General features: G+C 41.9%; 1 protein-coding gene across 8 annotated transcripts in view; it reads right to left on the bottom strand.

Moving 5' to 3' along the window:
• Nucleotides 1-17,772, bottom strand: part of CALD1 (caldesmon 1) — a 223,128-nt gene that overhangs the window by 105,821 nt on the left and 99,535 nt on the right. For 3 of the 8 annotated variants that reach the window (XM_083365289.1, XM_083365292.1, XM_083365294.1), the window contains exons 1-2: nucleotides 13,344-13,882; nucleotides 12,506-12,614 (exon numbers count right to left, since the gene is read on the bottom strand). In XM_083365289.1, coding sequence (XP_083221415.1) covers nucleotides 12,506-12,576 — 71 coding nt within the window. In that variant the 5' untranslated portion in view covers nucleotides 12,577-12,614; nucleotides 13,344-13,882. Of the gene's footprint in view, nucleotides 1-12,505; nucleotides 12,615-13,343; nucleotides 13,887-17,772 lie in introns of those variants that run through there. The other 5 variants (XM_083365290.1, XM_083365291.1, XM_083365296.1 and 2 more) reach the window with 4 other exon arrangements.

Raw genomic sequence — 17,772 nt, 5'->3', positions numbered from 1 at the left:
ATAAAAGAGCTGAGGTTGCCTACCCCTAGACTAGCCCAAAGTCACCCTGTGGGCTTTCATGCCTAAGAATTGACAGTCTCTCACTTTCTAGGCCAGCACCTCAATCATTGCTCTAGACTGGTGGAGCTTACTCTTAGGTAAGTGGGAGTAGATGGTATTTGAAAGCCTAAAGTGGCCTGCCACCAGGGTAGCAGAAGGCTTGTCTGCTCCCATAATGACTCTGCTCAATTCTTAAAATTTGGAAACAAATTTAGATACCTGCCACTCCCCTCACTTTGTGAGGGCATCACCAGAGTGAGGAAAGGATTTCCAAAAAGGCTTGCTTCCTTGCTGAGAAATTACTACTTCTGAATGGGTGTTATGTCCTATCAGCATGTCAATGGCCTCTCTCACAAAGCACATAATGTGCATTCCAATTTGTTCTCCAAAAGCCTTTTTTCCTCACAAAACACAGTGTTTCTCTCAAGCACATTACAGCTGTAGTATATCCTTTTTGAAATGTAGCAACCAGATTTCTACCCCGTAGTCCAGATTTAAAGATACAAGGGATTTATGGCATTACAACATTGGCAATTTTATTTTCAGACCCTTTCTTAATAATCACTAGCATGGAACTAGCCTTTTTTTATGGCTGTGGAGTCCTTGGTGCTTTCTGAGCTTGGTTGCTTTCTTGCAGACATTTCATGAGTAAAAGTACTGTAAGTTTTCATGGCTTTTTCATGACAGTTTTCATGCCAACCATGCAACACCTTCTTGAGTCATCTACTATAATGCCAATGTTTCTCTGGTGAGTTACAAACAGCTCAATGTACAAGTGAAATTAATATTTTTGGCCCGGCATGCCTCATTTTACATTTTCTGGTTACGTTTTCTTGACTGGGCAGCATGTTCAAAGACATCCTTCTTCACAATCACTTTTGTTCTTCCAAGTCCCATGATTAGCCAGATGTTTGGCCTTTAATAACTGCACTCCATCTTCCACTATTGGGTAGAGTGATGATAATATGCCAAACCTTGTATTTACACTACACTTGCAGCACTTAACACTTTCAATGTTAGAGTTGCTGTAATCAAAGCCAAAACTGAGGAATCTTGCATGAAGCAAGATCATAGTCCTTGGGCAGAAGACATTCAACTTTTTCTTCCTAAAGACAATTCCGAAAGAATTTTTAAAAACTTGCAATAAAAACAGCACAGGAACAAATGTTTCCATTAGAAAACTGACCTTATTTTCTTTTAACAATGTATGAGACGACATTTCCATCCAGGATCAGGGAGAGAAGGAAAAACAAGGCTGTTTTCCCTTTATCTCATGGTCTCCATCTGCCTTAGGTCCCAATATTCTTAATGTATTTTTTTTTTACTCAACCCTTCCCCCAATCTCATATCTCTCCAAAACCCACATCTTCCTCCCTTATACCCATCCTTTTTTGTACCATACTATACTGCCCAGGGGTTAATTCCCATAAAATCTTTCAGGAAATGTAAGTAACATAAGTAAACTGGAGGTACAGCACAGTTTTTTTTTGTGGTCCCAGCATTCTTCCTAGTTATGACATCAACGAGTAATTGAACCCAGGTCCCCTCAACAACTAGCAGTTTGGGAGAAGAAAGATAGGGTTAAATAGATAAGCACTGCATTTTTCCTCATATTCATGTGTAAAACAACTACAGACAAACTGAAATCCGAGACGATTCAATGCTGGAATTAATTTTGCAAAGTCTATTTAATTTTATAAATGTTCGTAAGGTTCTGGAGGAATAGAGTACAAGGCCAAAGAATAGAAAATGAAAGGAATGGAACTATGAATGGAGTGAAACTGAAATGAAGTACAGGTAGTCCTCAACTTATCGCAGTTCATTCAGTGACCGTTTGAAGTTACAACAGCATCGAAAAATGTGACTTATGACCATTTTTCACACTTACGACTATTGTAGCACACACACACACACACACCATGGCCATGTAATCAAAATTCAGGCATTGGGCAACTGACTTATATTTATGACCATTGCAGTGTCCCAGGGTCATGCGATCACCTATTGCGACTTTCTGACAAGCAAAATCAATGGAGAAACCAGATTCTTAACAACCGTGTTACTAATTCAATAACTGCAGTGATTCACTTAACAACTGTGTCAAGAAAGGTGATAAAATGGGGCAAAATTCATGACAACCGTCTCACTTAGCAACAGAAATGTCAGGCTCAATTATGGCCGTAACTCAAGGACTGCCTGTCACAGTTGAGGTAGTTCTCAACTTACAACCATTGGATCAGTGATCATTTGAGGTTACAAAGGCACTGGAAAAAGTGATGTATGACCGTTTTTCACATTTACGACCATTGCAGTGTCCCATGGCCTTGTGATCAAAATTCAGACGCCTGGCAACTGGCATGTACTTATGACTGTTGCAGTGTCCCAGGGTCATGTGATCACCATTACGATCCTCTGACAAGCAAAGTCAATGCCAAGCACAAGAAATCAGGAGTACAAGGCCAGAGGCAGTTCAGATGAATATACAGGTTTATTGTATGTTAAAGCTCCCTACAAGAATCTGAACTACTAATGGTTGAAGCGAGTTGGCAGCAGATAAAGAGTAAATGGAATTCAAGGTGGGCTAAACTCCAGACTGATGACACATTTGGCCCCTCCCTCGGGCTCATCTCCTGCAATCAATGGGAAGCCAGATTCACTTAACAAGCTTGTTACTAACTTAACAACTGCAGTGACTCAACTGTGGCACGAGAGGTTGTAAAATGGGGCAAAACTCACTTAACAAGTGTCTTGGTCAATTGTGATCATAAGTCTAGGATTACCTGTATTTCTAAAGCAAGTTATCAGCCATTTAGTTTTGGGTTTGAACTGAATGTCCGTTCCATCTCAATCTTCCTCCACGGCCTTTCCCTTCATTATTAAGACTCCAGGAAGCTGCATTGTCCTTACATTCATTCATAATCTCCACCAGAAAGCTTTCAAATCCTTAGCAATGCAAAATACAAGTAACCTCTTTTTCAAACTCCATCGTAAGTCACTCCCTAAATCATACCATTGGCCAAATGTCCCAGATCCACTGCAGCCAAAATATTCGTAGTTTAACAAAATGAATTGCAATACTGAGATACAGACATTAAACTACAGACCTAATCAGTTAACTGAAAGAACCTGGTGAACTCAGCAGAACTATCTTCTAAATAAATAAGACTTCACATTTGGATAAAACTTTTGAGCCTCTGTCAACAGGTTATTAGTTGCTGAGACAGAAAGCAGAACATTTGTTTATCAGATCAAAGAAACATACAATTTTTCCTAACTTGGAAGTAACGGTAGCATAAAAGTGCCACTGTTCTCCACAGACCTGGGCAATTCAGAGATGTCTACCAGTGGTTATATTTATGATGAGGTGAAAAAGTTACAGACCACCCCCTCCCCCAGCACAGAGGAAACTGTGTGAGATTCACAGCTACGTTCCTTCTCTTTATGCATCCAAAAAGTGCAGTATAAATGGAAAATACATAACTCCTAGTTGGACCAATTCAAACAGCCCCACACCTTCACTCCATGAAGACAATAGATATGAAGAAAACTTTACACAAGTGGTAAAGTGGTACACCTTGGTAAGGCCACACCTGGAATACTGCATCCAGTTTTGGTCACCACGATGTAAAAAAGATGTCGAGACTCTAGAAAGAGTACAGAGAAGAGCAACAAAGATGATTGGGGGACTGGAGGCTACATAGGGAACGGTTGCTGGAATTGGCTAGTAGATGAAGTTTTATTTTCAGAAACACATCCTCCAGGATCCATTAGGTAACACAACAGGTAAATGTGCTATGGAAATTCTACTACTACTACTACTACTACTACTACTAATAATAATAATAATAATAATAATAATAATAATAATAATAATAATAATAATAAGTTGGAAGGGACCTTGGAGGTCATCTAGTCCAACCCCCTGCTAAGGCAGGAAACCCTATACCATTTCAGACAAATGGCTGTCCAGTCTCTTCTTAAAACCTTCTAGTGTTGGAGCATTCACCACTTCTGGAGGCAGGTTGTTCCACTGGTTAGTTGTTCTAACTGTCAGGAAGTTTCTCCTTAGTTCTAGGTTGCTTCTCTCCTTGACTAGTTTCCATCCGTTGCTTCTTGTCCTGCTTTCAGGTGCTTTGGAGAATAGCTTGGCTCCCTCTTCTTTGTGGCAGCCCCTGAGATATTGGAACACTGCTATCATGTCACCCCTAGTCCTTCTCTTCATTAAACTAAAAGGTAAAGGTAAAGGTTCCCCCGCACATGCGTGCTAGTCGTTTCCGACTCTAGGGGCCGGTGCTCATCTCCGTTTCAAAGCCGAAGAGCCAGCGCTTGTCCGAGGACGTCTCCGTGGTCATGTGGCCGGCATGACTAGACGCCAAAGGCGCACGGAACGCTGTTACCTTCCCACTGTAGTGGTCCCTATTTTTCTACTTGCATTTTTTACGTGCTTTCGAACTGCTAGGTTGGCAGAAGCTTCATTAGAATTTCCATAGCACATTTACCTGTTGTGTTACCTAATGGATCCTGGAGGATGTGTTTCTGAAAATAAAACTTCATCTACTAGCCAAAATTCCCAAACCTGGATGCCTGCCAAATGTATAATTTCATTTCCCAAAATGGCCTAGCTAGCATGGTCCTTGTTAACAATTCTGGGAATGGACATACATGTTTAGAGGAATTTGGGAAGGCTAGCGTAAACAGCAACTGTCTCCAGTCTTCCTTTTTAAAAATTCGTTTGTTTAGGAAATGTCCAGCCTCAACAATCTGACAACTTGAGAATGAAATCTAGGGAACTATATGAGAAATCCCAGTATTTCCTGGGGTTGGCAGAACAATCGTGGAAGACCATCATACCCAGAGGACACAAATGCAGTCTCTCCAGACGGATTCTTGGACTTTTAGCCTAGAGGGAAATAACTTTGATGCAGAGTTTTTTTTTTATTAAAAAGTTTTAACATACAATTTTTCCCTTAAAAATCCCCCCTCCCCCTCCCTTCTTATAAATAACTTTGATGCAGAGTTTTTTAAGTCACTGTAAATATTTTCTTAAATAGTTATAGGCTTACATTCATTTGAGGGGCTCTTTACATTGCCACTGTAAATCAGCAGATGAGAAAGAAGGTCAGAAACAAAACAAAAAAAAAGCTATTTAATGAAAAAGCCTTTCAAGCCATAACAGCAGCATTGGGAGGCTTCTGCTGGAGCATGAAAAATAAATCTTTTAGTTGAACAGTTGGGTGATTTACATATGTCCCGAGGGGGCTCTTGAAAAGGCATTCTAGTCTTGGTTACTCTCTCTCTCTCTGGGGAAGGGGTGAAACTCACTGGGAGAACCCATATTTTACGTAAGAAGAACCAGATCGCCACCATTTCCAATTAGATCAGAAAAAAGACCTTGCACAGTTAATCCTTGTACAATTAGCCCTTGACTTACAACCATTTGTTTGGTGACCATTTGAAGTTTACAACGGCACTGAAAAAAGTGGCAGCATCCCCATGGTCACATGATCAAAATCGGGACGGGTGGTTACATATAACCCGGTTACAGTGTCATGTGATCACCTTTTGCTACCTTCTGACAGAGTCAATGAGCCATCTAGATTCACCTCACAATCATGACGAACTTTCAAATTCTCATGCCCTTATTAAAATCTTACAAGTTTTTTTTTATCAGAATGCTAAAATAATCACAATGACTTACAAATTTTTTTGCCAGTTGTATTAGTAGGGAGGTTAAGTTATATGCTGCCACATGGAAAGCATTATCGCGTTTCAGTTTTTCAAGTGCCCAAATATTTTAGTTATTTTCCTGCAGCAAAACTAAAGTTCTCTAGGCATCCTTGTGGAAATAATGGCAGGAGAATTTTAAAATTCATCAGACAGTGTCAATATAATAAGAATGTTGTTTTAGCATACGTGGTTGCCTCTTAGGGACTTGGTAGGTCTTCTGACAGCAGACCAATCAAAAGTCACTTTTTTCAGTCCATTAAAATTAAGCTCAGATTATGAGAAAAGTAGTTCAACCAAACATTGATACAAATCATATTGAGCTGTACTGACTGATTGCCAAACTCGGTATGAAGCACAGTTCTAGCATTTCTCTGCAAGATAATATTTTAGTTCGGAATTATCCTCATGATTTATAAAGTTTCTCCTACCGTAGATTTTTTTTAATATATAATCCTATTATTTTCTTAACAATGTAGTGGAGAATGTCATGCAGGGATTGAAAGCTAACCAAACTTTCTGGAATACCTATATATCCAAACCTACATGGTATTAGTCCAAAATGTTAAATTTCTCAAGTAATTCAGGAATTAAGGAAAAGGAATTTTGTACTCTTGCTGAGTAATCCAAAAGTTCTGTTAAACTGCTAATACGTTGCTAAAACAATGGATTTTCAGGGGTCCTTGATGCTCTCTGAGCTTGGTTGTTTTCTTGCAGATATTTCATTACCCAAACTAAATATCATCATCTGATGATGTTACCTAGTTTGAGTTATGAAACATCTACAAGAAAACAACCAAGCTCAGAGAGCATCAAGGACCCCTGAAAGTCCATTGTTTTAGCAACGTATTAGCACCAAGGACCCCTCATTTCAATCCTAAACTACAAATATTCTCCTCTATTGGTACGATGGATTTTGGAACTATTTTTAAAATATCAGTTGTTTAATTAGTTACAATACTTGTCAGATGTGAAGAATCAGGACCATACATTAAGTTATAGTCAAGCTGATTTATTACTCATGTATATACACAAGACTCTAGTCAACTAACCATCAGCACTAAACTGATGCTAGATAAGCGTTAACAGAATTCAAGGAGTTAGACAGTTTGTGGGAATGTAACAGCTCTAAGTTAATTACTCTATTGATTCTTCCCCTAGGCTGTGCCACTGCCTTCTCCTACAATAGTGCACTAATCATTTGTTAATCCATTAATAGCTACAGTAATGCAAACATATTCCTGGGTATGCCAATTTGGGCTATAATCTCATGTTACCTTTTTTCATCGGTATTTTTGGAACACTAACCAAATTTCTTTCAGTTGTTCTGGAATTGAGAAAATGCAAAAGGAATACTTACCCAAATGCTGAATTATTTCATTGTTTTATAGAAGAGGAACAGAACTGGAGGAAGGGATGGGCAGCTAAATTAGATTCATTTAGAGGCCAACACTATTGCTTCTAAGGGGAGGGCTGCTTCTCATCTGATGAACATTCTCCTTCCCATTTTTCTAATAATGTCTCTAGACATTCCCTCAGTTGTGGGAAAATTGTGTCTTCTCCAGAAATAATGGGACTGCAACTTCCCAAATTCCAGCAAGTTGCAATCCTATCAAATGGGAAGGTATCTGATTTAAGCAGAAGGCAGTAGAGATGGATAGGTCTGTCAATTTCCTCTCATTCTATCAATTTCACTTGTTCGTTTTTGTATTTGCAAATTTAGTTTCTCTTATTCCTTTACTGGTTTGCTGACCTGTTTTTTTTTAAAAAAAAATGCCTCAAAATGTGCATGTGTCTTGAGTGTTTGTCTCCAGTATGCATCTTAGTTTGAAATATTTTCCAATGTATAGATTGTTTGGCATAATTTTCTTGAACAAATGTATGTTGGCACATGATCCATATTATTCATGCAGACTTTCCTTTAATAATGATTTGTTTTAACTAGAAAACCACCATTAACAAACCAATAAAAATGCAGAGCATTTCAAAGACCTAAGCTTGGTTTCGTGCATTGGTCTGGAAGGCAAATTTAGTTCAGTTTACATGAGTGCTTTATGGACAGGAAGCCAGGATGTAAACCGAAATAACAATAATAACATTGAGATGTAAACCAATCTCTCTCGTGCCTCTTAGGGAGTTAAGACAAGAAATGATGTGGTGTCCTACCCTTGAGAAGAAGCTGTGTTGGAGACATGCAGTAGACAAACATGCAACACAAGGATAACCAGACATAGCTTTGATCACTCTTATTATTCTAGACAACACCAAGAAAAGGACAAAAAGTAACATGAAAACAGCAAGTGTTATATCTTGCTAATAACTGTCTTGTGACTTTTTCTATTGACTGGTGGCTGACCTTATTAAAGCCAGGCTTATAAGACATAATTGCTTTGTTAGATAACATTATGACCAAATAAGCCATCTTATGATTTACTCTGATAGACTGGCTTACAAAATAAGCTAAGAAAACTGCTGGGTCGCCCACAGCATGCTGAACCACAAACCATCCAGTCCTATTTTAGGCTAGTGGGCTGTGTGAATCCAGCTAGCCCTATAACTTAAATTGTAGTTTCCAAATAAGTAAAGAGATGGGGTTTCATCCATGGAAGATTTCTGAAGTAGAAAGGTGTTAAGATTTTAGCTGGCCTAGAAACTACATTTTTTTATTGGGAGGTCCTCAGTTCCTCAAATATTTAGAGGTGAGCTATTTCAGCTCTCTGATGATGAGAGGCAGGAGAAGAACTAGGAACGGGTTATAATTGGTATGTGTTCATTGTTTTACAAGTTCCAGAAATGAATTTTAGCCTAAACAGTAGATTTAAGCTCCAGTTACTTAGGAGAAGGAGCGGTAAAACCTTGGGGTGGAGATAAAAGAGAAATCAGCCTAGAATCCTTACGTAGTCATAAGCGGACTAAGCCCAACCCTCCCCCCCCTTGAATTCTGTTGACTCCTATCCAACTCCAAGCAGGTGCTAACATTAGACGAGAATATTCTTGTCCATATGGCAATAAATCAACTTAATTGGACCTTCACGTGTAGACCTGGTCTTTTGCACCTGACCGATAGGCTTTACTAACATAGTCTGAAGGGTAAGGCTATAGATTCTCTTAACAGTACAAAGGACTACTGTATACTGTTGCAGATTCCATTTGTGAGACCACCCCTAGTTTGATCTTCTGCTATGGAAGAAGTAGAGGCAGATGAACTGAAATTGCATTGACACATTTGCAGGTCTTCTCAGAGTTTGGAGAGGCAGTTGGGGAGAGAAAAAAGTTTCCTCTGTTTCTATTGTCTAGAAGAAGTACTCCTTGCCTTCGTTGTGGCTATTAATGCAAAGAGCAGCAGTGCCTCTCCCTTCAGTAGCCTGGTTGCTCTCCTGTTTTTCCACAACGTTCCTGTTCTGTTCCAACCTACAACCGGCCCTGTTTGAATGTCAGGGACAACCCCTGACAATCAACAGGCTGGAAAAAACCCAACCAAATTTATTGACAAAGAAATCAAAAGTTCAAACAAGAGTTAAACGAAGAGTTAAACCAAAAGTTCAAACAAGAGTTAAACAGGAATAACAGACCAGGACTCTAGCAGAAGATCTTCAAACAGTTGCCTTCAGCAACCAGCACCTCCAACACCTTCCCCTTTTATCAGCAGTCCCAAGGCGTGGCTTCTCATTGCCTTCTCCCGAGTTGCCTCATTGCCTTCCTCTGTTCTGCTCTGCTAGATTGCCTCCTGCTCCTAGCGTCCCTGAACAGAGCCAGCTGTGGATCATCTTCTTCCACTACCTCGTGCTCACATGGCTGAGTCTGATGAGGAACAAGATGGGAGGGGCCAGGCTGAGAGTCCTGCAGTGCATCAGAACCTCCCTCTGACACCAAAGGCTCTCCAAACCCCTCCTCCTCCTCCTCCTCCTCTTCAGAATCATCAGATTCAGCTGCCGGAACCACAGGCTGACACTGAATCACAACAGTTGCATTTCAGGTAATACTGTGCCTTAGTATGATTTCCAACTAAGCAGATCTGGCTTAAGCACATGACAAACACGAGCCACAGACTTTCAGAAGGGCCCATATGAAGATGCCTGCATGCCCCTTAGGTAATGATGTTCTTGCCATGCTACTATCTTCAATCAATGAGGAGTCAGATCTGTGGTTCAAATAACTTTTGCTGAACACTGGCTGTGAATATGCCCTCCTAAGTCAGAGTTTTACTGCCAGTCCCTGGTATCAACCGGCTTTGCTGCCGTTCCTCCTAGTTGGAGATATAAGGTCCTCTGAACGCTTCATGGGCTAAAGAAGGGACAGGAACAAAAGAAGGTTAGACTTTTCCAAGTATTTCGTACTACCCCATCAATAGGAGGTGGTTCCTACTGGTCTGACAGGCAAAGAAATGGAGGATGACTGTAGCATTAATGCTACAGTACGTAAGCATTTTACAGGGGAAAACTTCAAAAACATCTTGTCCATGCTTCCTTTGAGTACAATTCCAGCACAACAATAAAGAATTTGTATCTGCAGCCTTGATTTGCAAACTGATTAAATCAGGAAGTCAATTAACAAATCTGTAAAAAGCAACAGAGGTGTCATGTCCAATTTCTCAAAGCCGTCCCTTCATCTACGCATCACATGGGCAAAATAACACAAATACCTGGCCAGCAAATCTTTTGAACTCTACAACAACTTGAGAAAAGCAATTATTTACCTCTTTCCAGCAGTGGCTTCTAAATCTGCACACCATCTCAGTTTTGGAACCTATTCCACTTGTCTCACATGCTGCTCTCATCTGTTTCTTAAGACAGTTTCAATAATTCCAGTCCAGATTGCAGTGGCTTGGCCACAAGGCTAGGCTGGTACTTCATCTGGACTACGGTCATTGTAAGACTTGTGTACTTGCTCCCTGATTGTGTCCTTCCCCTCCTCACTGATTGATTCCTGTGTGGACCAGCCTACTAGTTTATGCCTTTTCCTTTTAGGGGCTATTCCTTCCTCACTACTCCTCATGTGTACATATGTGGCACACACCTAAGGGCCTTCAGTTCTTTTCCCACCATATGTGCCTTGTCACTAAGGTAGACCCTTTTTCGTTTTCGTTTTTCTTTTCCCTTTATGGCACCACCATAGCTGTGATGCTAGAATAACCAAAGCAATAAGAAATAAGTTGTCCTCTCATTCCTACGATCTTCTGGAAATCTCTGAAAACTTTGCAGCAAGGAAGAACCGTTCAGTATCATAGAAACAAGACAGCAACGTTCTTACAGTGCAACCTAAAGATGTGTCATTTAAAAAAATAAACAAAAGGCAAGGGAAGCTTGGCAGGTCTATGGGTAGGAGGTGGGAAAGCAAGGGACACGTCCTTCACTCACTCTGGACAGAAAGTGAAAGTGTGCCCATTAGGCAATGTAAGAATGGAAAAGAGTATGAACGTCTATGGTTGAGGATAGCTCAGGGGTAGGCAACCTTGGCTCTTTTATGACTCGTGGACTTCAGCTGGCTCAGGAATTCTGGGAGTCGAAGTCCACGAGTCATAAAAGAGCCGAGGTTGCCTACCCCTGGGATAGCTCATTGACTTAGACAGTCAATGAATCAACCACAAGATTATTTTAAGATTATTTTAATAAAGCAACTGCCAACCATTACAGAATATACAACCTGGTAATCCAGGGCAATGATTAGTCACAGGAGGGGAGAGGGGATGTCAGGCACTGCAGTGAATCAGAGCCTGAGCAAACTACCAGATCAGAATGAAGCAATGGAATGAAGCCGCTACCGTGGCTCGGTCAACCATTTTGAACAAAAACTGGTGGGGTGTATTTGCAGTGGGCTGGAAATGGAGCAAAATGCCATCCATCCCTACACTTAGCAAGGGGCAAAGGGCACATATTAGGAATGGGTCAAGCAGAAGATGCAGATCTACCCTCATTTCTAGACAAGTAGTTCTTCTTAACCAATTTCTCCAAAGTAATTGGAGTAAAAATTGTTTGCAAAATTCTCCTATGGATCTGTCAGCTGCTTTGGGGGCTGCCCCTTGGTCCCTACACAGGTAGTATGTTGGGGAAAAGCTCTGAATGAAGGAGAAGGCATTAAACAACTCCTTTACCTAAGTTTTTGCATAAGAGAATGCAGCTGAGATACGTCATCAAACAGATATCCTCAAGGCCAGGGGCTTCCTTGAGATCCTCTGCTGGTCTGTCTGCATCTAACCTGTTAGACCCCAATTTTGATTTCCATTACAAAAAAGCAAACACCAGCCAAACAAGCAATGCTTGGTTCTATGGAACTAAATCTGAGAGACTATAGTGATATCAGACGTTGTCTGCATTGATAATAAGTGAATGATACTTACTGATGCATAATCAATTATTGGAACGCATTTAAAATATCCAAAGCCTTCCTCTATTCAAACATCCTATAATTTCATCTCAGGCTGTCCATCACAATCAAATCTACATAATAGTTGTCAGACGCTTTGAACTTGACTATTACCTGCTTGCCAAACAAACTTCATATCTGCCTTCTTTCACCTCTTCTAGTTCAGGAATTCTCTCGGAAGACACAACTGAGGCCACACAGAATTTGCAGAAAGCCTTCACAGAGGGGAGCTGTTAATGTTTTTTTGCAAACATCTGGACCATACAATACGCTGATTTGCACCCAAATTATTAAGTGGATGAAGTTTCAAAGGCAACACTTGAAAAAAATGAAGGGGAAAAAAAAAACAGGCCGTGGCTGAATCTCAAAAGTTACTCACCTCTCTGCTTCCTGGCGCATTTCCTCCCGTTTTTGTCTCCTAAGCTCTCTGCGACGTTCAAAGTCGTCCATGATATATATTCAAGTTCAGATAAACCCCCCAAATCAGACTGAATTTGAGAAAGAGAGAGAAAGGGGGGGGGAGTCAGAATTAGACACGGAAATGAAGCCTCCTATTAACAGAATCATATCCAAGTATAGTCATGTTCGCATCCACAGTTAAAACAATTCTCTGGAAGCACCAAACATTTTACGAAATGTTTAGCAAGTTTCTGTTTGGAAGTCAGCTTCCTTGCTGGAAATTAAAACAAGTTGTAACATTTTACCTTTGATGAAAGAAGCAGATGGGGTATGCCTTAAAAGAGCTATTTATGCTTACTGACGTCTTCCCCCTACTATAAATGTTTAGCAAAATAATAATGACAAGTTTTAAGTGAGATATGCAAATTTGCTATTTTGATAACTGGAAGCACAAAGCAGGCTATTTCACTGTAGCCTCAGGTTTGCACCACTGCAGATGTGCAGCAGTCAGAAAAGAATTTAACGGTTAACGGTCAAAAACAGTTGTCCAGCAACGAAATATTTATCTTTCGCTTTAATGCTACTTTCTTTGCTAATCACAAAGCTAAAAGCATGCTTTTTGGAAAGGTTAAAATTGAAAATTCTGCTGTCAGTGGGAACAGAAGAGGAAAAGAAGCTAATGGTTAAAAATAGAAATATTGCTCTAAAAGCTCCTTAAAAAAAATTAAAACGGACACTTGAGATGCAGGAAGCGGTGGGGGCCCGGGGGGGGGAGAACTGGACCGATTGAAGCATCTGCAATTTAAATCTGCACCTACCTTCTTCTTGTAGGTTTACTCCATAAAATATTTGCTCCGTTATAGTTCCTTTATGCGCGAAACCCTTTCAGGCTTTCGTTTATATCCTATCGAGACAAATATAGGAGAATTCTCCTGCAGGCCCCCCCAACTAAAAATGACTACCAGAAAAGGGAAAGCTGTTCTCTTTTTGTCCCGGCTTTGTTTACAGAGCTGTCAGTGGTTAGTTAAACTCTGCCTGGAATCTAGCATTTAAGGCCTGCTCCAAGAGCGTTTCCTGTGTTGAGCTGGAGGCCCTCAACTTCCTTTGGAATTCTAGCCTAGACTCCGCTCTCAGGGTGCTTTTTTTTCTTTCTTCCCCTTTTTTTTTAAAGTAACTTTCCCCTCCTTCTTTCAAAATTCCCAAGTCTTTATGGCAGTCCAAATTCAGGCTTTTTTTTTTTACAGTGAATTTAAACTGGGCAAACGTGAGATAAATGCACACTGCTATTCTAAAGAAGCAAAAAGAATCCTGTGTTAATGAACACTTGTTTGCTGATTATTAAGGGGTGTGTGTGTGAGTGAGTGTGTGTGTGTGTGTGTGTCTGTGTATGGCAGAGGTCTTCAAACTCGGCCCTTTTATGACTTGTGGACTTCAACTCCCAGAATTCCTCAGCCAGCGTGCTGGCTGAGGTATTCTGGGAGTTGAAGTCCACAAGTCATAAAAGGGCCGAGTTTGAAGACCCCTGGTGTATGGGGTGGTATAGGTAGTCCTCGACTTACAACCATTCATTTACTGTCCGAAGTTACTGAAAAAAGGGACTGTTGACTGTTTTTCACATGAGAGTTGCAGCCTCCCTCTGGTCTCGTGATCAAAATTCAGATACTACTTGCAACTGGCATGTATTTATGCTGGTTGTCGTGTCCCAGGTCATGTGAGCTTCTGACAAGCAAAGTCAATGGGGAAGTCAGAGTCACTTAACAACCGTGTGACTAACTTAACACCTGCAGTGATTCACTTAAGGGCTACGGAAAGGAAGGTCATAAAATTGGGCAAAACTCATTAAACCACAGTCTTAAGCTCAATTGTGGCAATAAGTTGATGATTACCTGTATTTGGTCTCAGGATTACTCAGGGGAAGGCAATGGGGTGGAGAAGAATGATATAATCATTGCCGATCCTTAATACTTGAACACAGTAGTAGAGTATAGCATTATTGTATATGTATATAAAAACATATACAGGTAATCCTTGACTTACAACCGCTCATTTAGTGATCATTTGGAGTTACAACAGCACTGAAAAAGGTGACATGACTGCTTCTCACACTTAGGATCATTGCAGCATCCCCAGGGTCACGTGATCAACATTCAGCCATTTGGCAACTGACTCATGTTTATCACAGTTGCGGTGTCCCGGAGCCATATGATCACTTTTTGTACCCTGACAAGCAAAATCAATGGGGAAGTCAGATTCACTTAACAGCGTGTTACCAACTTAACAACTGCAGTGATTCACTTAACAACTATGGCAAGAAGGTCATACACGGGGCAAAATTCACTTAACTGTTTCACTTAGCAGCAGAAATGTTGGGCTCAATTGTGGTCGTAAGTTGAGGACTACCCGCACAACATTGCACTGGGCTCCTGGAGTGCCCACCTTTATGCAGTATATTCTCCACACACATTCCTAAGTGAAGGTAGCGTATTTTTACTTATTTTCTGGAAGTCCCTCAAGACCTGGCTATGTCATCAGGCCTGGAGATCCCAGGAGACAGGAAATCATGAAGTGGCTCCGTTATTAATATTAAATCTCCTGTATGCTTTATGATTTTTTAAAAGCTTTTTAATAATGATAGTTTTTTAAATACATTTATTGTTTGTGTCTTATTGTAAGGTGCCTCTTTTTGTGAGATGGACAGACATATAAATTTAATCAATAAAATCTGTCTTTAATGCCTGTTTTCATTACAAAGAAATTATATCGGCCCACAGGTGGCAGGTCAAGGAGTAAAAATCATCGAATACTACAACTGAAGGACACCAAGTCCAACCCTTTGGGTCAACACAAGAATGCAAATTAAAGATGGCTGTCTAGCCTCCATCTGAACACATCCATTGAAGCAAGACAACTCTTAAAATAATTGTTTCCTTACAAAACTGCTCTTATTCAATTCCTCTCAAGGTATTTATTCTTTTGTTTAATAAAATGGATACTTTTAGAACCAGCTTGAAACCCAATTAAAGGATCGTATTCAGTTGATCAATTATTGACACCAAGAAGTGGACCTTATAAATTGGGGCTTTCCCATCTGGATACTCCTCACCTGAGAGTTGTCATCTGTGAAGTTGTCAACAATCCTAGTTGTTCCCTTCTACTTTTTTGAGTTGAACATCAACTGCAAATAGTTAAGGCCCACATGTTGTGGCCATAGCAGCAAAACATGTTAGCCTAGACCAGGGGTAGGCAACCTTGGCTCTTTTATGACTCATGGACTTCAACTCCCAGAATTCCTGAGCCAGCTGAAGTTGCCTACCCCTGGCCTAGATCCACCTCAGAAAAAGTTATGGACATGCTACAAGGCTTTAACACTGCTAAACAGGCATGTATAAATGGACCTGGGACTATAGGAACCTGAAGAACCTGTTGTCCCTTCTGAAGAACATGTAGAGTATGCAGTGCAACCATTCCTGATGACCATTAGGTGATTTTTGGCTACTTTGGTTTGACCTACCTCATCAACATTTTGTCATGGGGTTAAAATGGGATAGAGAATTTCCTCCATACTAGGGGACAGAATATAATATAATAGTAATACTTCATAATGGCCTTCAGCCCAGTACATACTTATAGTATATCATGCTAATCGGACCGGTCTGGACTCTGACTGGGCAGAGTCTGTCGAGCAGGACACAGGTGGTCTTGTCGATATCACCTGGGAGGAGTTTGATTCTGTGACTCCGGAGGAAGTGGACAGGATCATGGGGAGGCTGAGCACCACCACATGTTTATTGGACCCGTGCCCTTCCTGGCTGGTTTATGCAGCCCGGGAGAGGACACGTAGCTGGTTCCAGGCAGTTATATCGGCCTCTTTGAGTGAGGGTAGCTTCCCCGCCGTCTTGAAAGAGGCGGTGGTGAGGCCTCTCCTCAAGAAGCCTGCCTTGGACCCAGCTATATTGAACAACTTTCGTCCTGTCTCCAACCTTCGCTTTCTTGCGAAGGTTGTTGAGAATGTGGTGGCACATCAGCTCCCTCTGGTCCTGGATGAAGCGGATTATCTAGACCCGTACCAATCGGGTTTCAGGCCCGGGTACAGCACGGAGATGGCATTGGTCACGCTGGTGAATGATCTCTGGAGGACTCGGGACAGGGGGCATTCCTCTGTCCTGGTCCTATTAGACCTCTCAGCGGCTTTCGATACCATCGACCATGGTATCTTGCTGCGGCGTCTCGGGGGATTGGGAGTGGGAGGCACGATTTTGCAGTGGTTCTCCTCCTATCTCCAGGGACGCTCGCAGTCGGTGTTGGCAGGAGGGCAGAGGTCGACCGCGAGGTCTCTCATTTGTGGAGTTCCTCAGGGGTCGGTCCTCTCGCCTCTCCTGTTCAACATTTATATGAAACCGCTGGGTGAGATCATTCGTGGTTTTGGAGTTGGGTATCATCAGTATGCTGATGATACCCAGCTTTTCTTTTCGACCCCAAACCACCCCAGTGATGCCCTCATCGTGATGTCCCGCTGCCTGGAGGCAGTTTGGGTCTGGATGGGGAGGAACAGACTTCAACTCAACCCCGACAAGACCGAGTGGCTTTGCATACCTTCATCCCGGGTTTATTCGGACATTCCACCTCTCGCTATGGGGGGCGAATTATTACCCCCCGTAGATAGGGCTCGCAACTTGGGAGTCCTCCTAGATTCACGGCTCACCCTGGAAGACCATATAGGAGCTGTGACTAGGGGGGCTTTCGCCCAGGTTCGCCTGGTGCGCCAGTTGCGGCCCTATCTAAGCCGGGATGATCTATGCACGGTCACTCACGCGCTCGTGACCTCACGACTAGACTACTGCAATGCTCTCTACATGGGGCTGCCCTTGAGGACCACCCGGAAGCTCCAACTGGCACAGAATGCAGCCGCGAGAGTTGTGTTGGGAGTTTCCCGATACTCCCATGTCACACCTCTGCTCCGTGAGCTGCATTGGCTGCCAGTTGTCTTCCGGGTGAGATTCAAGGTACTAGTTATGGTATTTAAAGCCCTACATGGCAGGGGGCCGGAGTACCTTAGGGAACACCTGCTGCCGGCGTCAACTTCCCTCCGCCCTGTGCGTTCCCACAGAGAGGGACTCCTCAGGGTGCCACCGGTCAGAGAATGTAGATTGGTGACCCCCAGGGGGAGATCTTTCTCTGTGGGCGCCCCGGAGTTATGGAACCAGTTACCGGTTGAGCTCCGGACGGCACCCGATCTTCGCTCCTTTC

Source organism: Vipera ursinii (assembly GCF_947247035.1).
Source record: "Vipera ursinii genome assembly, chromosome: 6".
Classification (NCBI taxonomy): domain Eukaryota; kingdom Metazoa; phylum Chordata; class Lepidosauria; order Squamata; family Viperidae; genus Vipera; species Vipera ursinii.
This window is presented reverse-complemented; position numbering and strand designations above follow the sequence as displayed.